Source organism: Medicago truncatula, chromosome 5, assembly GCF_003473485.1.
Source record: "Medicago truncatula cultivar Jemalong A17 chromosome 5, MtrunA17r5.0-ANR, whole genome shotgun sequence".
Lineage (NCBI taxonomy): Eukaryota > Viridiplantae > Streptophyta > Magnoliopsida > Fabales > Fabaceae > Medicago > Medicago truncatula.
The window spans coordinates 41,944,002-41,950,660 of NC_053046.1; the positions used below are offsets into that span (position 1 = coordinate 41,944,002).

General features: G+C 30.0%; 1 protein-coding gene and 1 long non-coding RNA gene across 4 annotated transcripts; one reads left to right on the forward strand and one right to left on the reverse strand.

Moving 5' to 3' along the window:
- Window positions 1-349: 349 nt before the first annotated feature.
- Window positions 350-5,541, forward strand: LOC25494956 (uncharacterized). 3 transcript variants are annotated; one of them, XR_003012233.2, is made up of 3 exons: window positions 350-689; window positions 3,615-3,777; window positions 5,239-5,541. It is a non-coding gene; the product is annotated as an uncharacterized lncRNA (long non-coding RNA). The 3 variants fall into 3 exon arrangements; XR_005646161.1 differs by lacking the exon at window positions 350-689 and adding an exon at window positions 2,702-2,731; XR_005646160.1 differs by lacking the exon at window positions 350-689 and adding an exon at window positions 2,982-3,109.
- A 188-nt stretch (window positions 5,542-5,729) lies between these two features.
- Window positions 5,730-6,389, reverse strand: LOC11428854 (protein STIG1). Its single transcript, XM_003617549.3, has one exon. The coding sequence runs from the start codon at window positions 6,292-6,294 to the stop codon at window positions 5,800-5,802; it is 495 nt and encodes a 164-aa protein (XP_003617597.1). The 5' UTR covers window positions 6,295-6,389; the 3' UTR covers window positions 5,730-5,799.
- Between the last annotated feature and the right edge of the window lie 270 nt (window positions 6,390-6,659).

The window sequence follows — 6,659 nt, forward strand, 5'->3', positions numbered from 1 at the left end:
AGTGTTTACCTGATTTAAGCCAACAAATCTTTATAAAAGAATTGTTCTCTCTTTATACCTCTCACTTAGGTTTGGTTAGTTTGTATCAGAATTCATTTTGTTGCAAAAAACCTCTGCCAAGTAGTGCTAAAAATATTCTAGAGTAAAAATATATTAAAAAACAGTAATTCGATAAAAGGTAGGAATTGAATCATAAATTTTTTTTTTTGAAACGATGCTATTGATTGAAGTTATTCTATGCCTCCTTGGTTGTAAAAAAGGAAAGCATAGCATAATTCTTTACCAAACCTTTTCACTTTCCATAAGCAACTTCTAAGAACAAGGTACAAAATAAGAGTTTGATTTGGAGGATTCAAACTTCTTACATTTTCACCATAGAAACCGATATTCAAGTAGTTCTACAAAAATGGTACAACTTTTATTTGCACTTTTGTCAATAGAATTAACAGTAATTCTAATACTATCTTTTGCAAATCCAATACGAAAATTAATGGTGAAGGTGTTAGACCTTTTGAAGCGTGGAAGGGGTCCATTAATCATAAAAACTATAGCAACCACTGTATTTATTGTATTTGGTTCCACCATATATACTATACTCAAAATCCATAAACGTTCAATGGATGCTGGCATGGTTAATCCAACAGAGGAAGTTCTAATGGCACATCATCTCTTAGAAGCATCTCTTATGGGTAAATTACTCTTAAATATTTCCTTATTTTTCTTTCAATACTTGCATTTATAAAAATCACTTTTTAAAAAGAAAGAAATAGATAAAAAATAAAAAAAAAATCTTCAAGAGAAGCTACTCAACACAACTTCTTATTTGATACAATTTTAATTTTTTTTTTCTTTCTGATTCTTATAAAAAAAAAAAGTAAATTTTTTTATAACAAATATATGAAAACTCCTTAACCTTTCTCCTATAAATAGAGGAGACATATACCACTCACACGTCAAACAAGAAAAATGAAACTTCTTCAGGAATATAATAGCACTCAACCACTAAATTTAAGTCATTCCAAAGTAATTGTATATAGGGAACTTCTACGGTACACCTCACAAATTGAGGTGTATCGGTACTCCTGCTTCAAATATTTACAATTTAACCATTATTTTATGAAATAAAGAGTTATTTATCGATATTTATATTTTATAAGACATCATTTTATAAGAATAAACATCATTTCATTGTTTATAAGAATCATATTAAATTTTTAACATTTTCTCATAAAAAATAATAAATATTCTTTGTTATATGTAACAAAAATTCAAAAAATATAAAATTTTATTTTCGTCGACACTTTCGGTAACTAAGATCTAATTATTGTAATTGTTATTGATAGAAAACAATTCTTTTTCTTCGAAAAAACAACTCGTTTCAATATGAATTTGATGATTTGGTGTACCGGTACACTCAAATTTTTGAGTGTACCATAGAATTTGCCTTGTATATATGCTTAGATATTATATTCTAGGCGTGGATTTTATGCTTCGTATCTTGAACTTACCATATATGATTCATATCTTGAACTTTGTCATCAAATATATTTAAAATCTTTTCTTTGTAAGAGACTTTTAGAATCGTTTTTGCGTTAGTATCATCAGCAAGAGCACTAACAAAGGAAACCTAACCCTAACAGAGCTTGCTATATAACTGATAAGGAAGCATGTTGTTACATATCATTTGAATTATTTTTACTCGACAATTCTCAGTTCTCATATCAACTATGTATAATAGTACATATAAAGTGTACTAATTGTCTGAGAAGATGAGGTATACCTTCCAAGAAGGGGGTGTCTGATAAAAGTGAGATGATCTTATATGAGGAGCAAGACCCCCATATTTATAATGTTTTATCAAGAGTATTGATCCTTGGTTATGTATTGCTATCTTCACTCCTTGTCATTGGTGTGGTTTGTTATGAGGCTAATGAGGATATCAAAGTAACCAACCCGAGATAAGTGGAGTTAAGTGAAACCCCTATAAGTAGGAACAATTCATGTATATATATATATATATATATATATGAGTATGTACTTAGTGTAACAGATCCCGAGATAGGAGGGGTACCAATCAAGTTCATGTATATAGGAACAACTTGGTAGCTACCAAAAAAGTGGTAACGTTGTTAAGGCGGTGGAGCACACGCATGCGCTCTAGTGATATTTGAGGTGGTTCTAGTATGACGTAATAGATCCTTATCACGTCTTGTGCACCTCTACAAGGGGATATTTCTTACGAGGTGGTGCAAGAGCTCGGGCTCTATGTAGCACCACGTGGACTGACAAGGTGGTCACTTTGATGTTGGATGACACTGTGAATAATTGGGTCGGGTCTTTTAGCCCGCATCATTACATAAATCAAGTTGCTACAATGTCCTATTTTCAACACAAAAAAAATCTAATCAAAATCTAGCTAAGATAATAATTCCATTAATTTCTCAACTCATATTGCAAAATTTTCCTCACAATTATCTTTCACGGAAGTAAGTTTCCTCGCCATTATATCTTCCTCTTAAAATATAAAACTAGAGAACTCATCCCTCCCTACACGAAACCACCTTATGTCTACCTTTGTACTTCATTTATGGCCAACCCCGGACTTCCCGCACATAAACAAAAACATCGTTGTAATCCTTACGTCATCCTCTATAAAAAAAAAACCATCCATTCATCTTGTAGAACTATCAATTTTATTTATTACATAACCACCTTCACCTTCCACCACTTGGTAAATCTCCTCCACTGCATCGGAGTTGTTTTTAGCAGTTACATTATCTTCTTCTTTTACTCTTGGCGAGTTTTCTTCTTCAATTTCTCCTTTAAATTGATTTTCCCCAATTTTTATTTAAACCTTCTGTTTTTAAAGTTCACCATTTTTAAGAGAGATTTGTATCTTTTTATTGTTTGAATTTCTTTCATTTCTCAAGTTATGATTTGAAATAAAAAAAATGGTAAATTTTTATTTCAGGTATCGAGTTTCTCCTTTTGTAATTGACGAGAAGAGAGATTTGATTGGAAGTTTTTTGAACTTCTTTCGGTTGATTATGTTTATGATTATGTTTGTAAAAATAGAGAACATTTGTTTGATGAGTAAGAATTGATTGAGGTTGTTTGGAATAGATCACTCTATATTATTTTACAATTTTTCTGTTTTTGATTTGTTGTGTATTTTTGTGTGAGTTTTGATTGTAGATCTTGAAGTGTGATTATTAATTATTAATATTATTAATATTATTATTATTATTATTATTATTATGATCATCATCATCATCATCATTCAAATTCAATGGAAGCATCTAATGACAAAACTCTTTGCTTTGTATATAATTTTTCCTTTCCTTAAATTTGAATGTTTTTTTTATTTTTTTATTTATACATATGATTTTTGTCTTTGTTGATTTATCTATTATGATTGTAGTTCCCTTTTCTGCAACTATTTTTTTTCATTCTATATATTTTCTATTTTTTTATGCTTATAATTTTTTTCTTTATTTATCAAAACAAATCTTTAGTTTATTGTTACAAGGAAAATCTCACTATGATGCTTTTCAAGATTTTGCAATTGATTTGTTGTAAGAAAGTTTAGTTTGAGGTTTATTTTATGCTTGCAGATGGAAAAAGGATGAGATAAAGAGCATGAGATCCGTGCTAATGGGGGAGAATACTTGGACACGTGAAGGCTTGATGTAACTATCCTAATATTATTGGTGTAATTCAACCGAGAACCTTCTTGGACTCACGAGTGTTGAATGAAACTATATTGATATTATCCGGGTGAGATAAATTTTTTGAAACGTCTAGGTACATACTAATCATTCATATTAGATATCTACACAAAACTCACGCCCTTTTAGATATCATTTATCATTATTTATCAAATATGCAAATTCAAAAGTCATTTTGAATAGTTAGGCAATTTATGCAATGTGCTTCAAAAGAAAAGGGGAATGGAAAGCTTGAGTAAAGTCTTTAAATGATGGAATTGCCTTTCTTTTCCAGAAATAAAATACAATTTATGATAATTATACCTTATATTGTTATATGTATTGCAAGGTGCCAATGTGAAAGTTCTCTTGATTATCAAGATAATTACACAATGTTGGAAGTATGTTGCATTATTATTTTTTGAAAGGAGAGTAATTTGCATTATATTTATCGAGAATTGATAATCTCGTAAAAAAGAATTGATAATCTCATATTATATGTGCATTATTTTAGAAAAATAATTGTTTATTTAATTGAAAAATTATTATAATGATCTTGGTAATAAAAAAATGACGTATATTTTGAATTATTGCAAGTTCACAAATATTTACGGAGAAAATTTATATAAAAGGTTCATGATTTTGAATAATTGCTAATTTTTCTATTGGAATACATATTTGGGTTTTTTTCTTCCATAAAACATATTTACATTTTTTTTGAGGGAATAAAACATATATACATAAAATTTAAAACATATTTACATGGTGGCAAGCGAGATTGGGTCCATAATTAAGAGTTGATCGCCAGAAGAAGGTTTGTGTGAAACATTGGTTCTCTAGAATGGGATTTCATTCTCATTTTTTTTTGTCAATATAATTTGTTGTAGCAATGGGTTAACGTCAATGTGGAAAGAGCATATAGATTCTCATGTGATCAATTATTCATGAAATTTCATAAATGTGAGGATTAGCCATCCATACAATACTAGTCATCCTCAAGATTTATATGTTTCAATAAGAGAGATAAATGTAGAGAACCATGTGATCTTTTAGTTATTTGGATTCACAATTTTCCACAATATAAATTCTTAAAGGCCATAGATGATCAACCAAACCATTCCCCATCATGATATAGTTTGTATATTCAATTCAGCAACCAAGATTAGAGTTTTAAGGCTAAAAAATATTCATGGTTGGAATAGCTCAAAATAAACAATGTTGTGCTAGGAAGATGGAAGAAATATGCTAATGTTGAGTTGTTAGAGAAACTGAACCATTGTCTTAGAGAATTAGATATACTTGACAACAGAAATTAAAATTAAAATTTAAGAAGGACTTCAAAGATTGTAGAAAAGGAGACGAGTCTTTATATATTTATGACCATATATGGTTACAATATAAAAATGGGATGTGGAACTACACATCTCCTCTATTGATGATATCAAATTGATTTCTTGGGTTAATTTTCCATCTTCCACTCATTATGAATCAAATCAACGTTATTCATCAAATTTCTGATGATTTTTTTTAGATGGTTTACAAGTGTTATATGGGGACAAGAAATCAAGAATGAGTGGCACTACTTCTTTAGATGCACAAAAGTGGAAGAGAATTGGCATGAAGATGGGATGTGGAACTAGAGAAGAAAAATAAAATTCTTAGAAAAGGAATATGTGCATAAATATTGAGTATTGAGTCTTGTTATTTAGTCTTGTAGGTTGATGTTTCAACATAAATGTATAGGGACCAAAACATTAATATAACAGAAATTTTCCTTAATCTTGTTCATGCTTTTAAGCTTTCCGCAAAACAAGATCTAACAACATTAATTATTGGTGTTTATAATAATTTAAGATTAAAAACAAAACCATAGTTATATTTGTTGTTATTTGTCACATATAAACTTAATATAATATTGACATAAACATGCTTCTTTTAATTATAACATAGAAATCATTCATTTCTTTAATGCAACATAGAATACAACATCATTCATAAGTACATAACAACAATTAATAATAATCTTATGATATAAAATAATAAATAAGCCCACTCGCAATATTGGGTGAGGGTGTTTAGGATATTGATCATACTAATGATTAGGGATCTTTGGTGAGTTCTCCTCAGGAGACCCTGCGGAGAGAAGTGCTGGCGGTTCTGGTGTTGTAAAAAGACACCTACCCCAAATGCATGGAGTTGCAAGACGACATGGCCTTCCACAAGCACCACAGTTAAAAGGGTTAAAGTTTATGTTTACACACACACCCCAACAACAATGCCAACTACCAAACCTTGGGCAAGCAATTCCACACACCCCACAATTGTCTGCATCAAAAGAAACATCAACACACCGGTTTCTACAACATACACGTCTTGGAGGAGGTTCTTCTGTGTCACATATCGATGGTTGTGTAGCACAGTTAGGTGATTCTTGATCCTCACTAGCCGCCTCAACTTCAACACTGGTGTTGGTGAAATTTTTGTTCGCGTTGTCTTTCGGAATTGTTGAAATCAGATCTCCCTCTATTTCAATTAAAAGAACAAGAAGTAACACAATTGACACTAACTGTTTTGCTAGAGTTCTCATTATGAAAAGTTTCAAGAATGCTATGTTTTTTTTATTTTTGTGGTGAGAAGGCTATGATTAGGAAACCTGTATATATAAGAACAAAAGTGAAATGAATATCATAGCTTTTGTAACAAGCTTGAAGAACATGTTTTTCTTACATGTAAGAGATGACAACCTTAATTTTTGTTTGCTTTAACTCTTATACATGTCTGATTCCACTTTTGAAAGATTCGAAATTGATTTTATAAATTCTAATTCAAGTTATTTTGAACCTTTGAGATTTCAATTTGTTTACGGAACATAGTTATTGGTTCATATATATCCACGTTAAGTTGAATGATCATTCTTTATTTTATATTTTCGAACAAACAATTTAAAAGAAA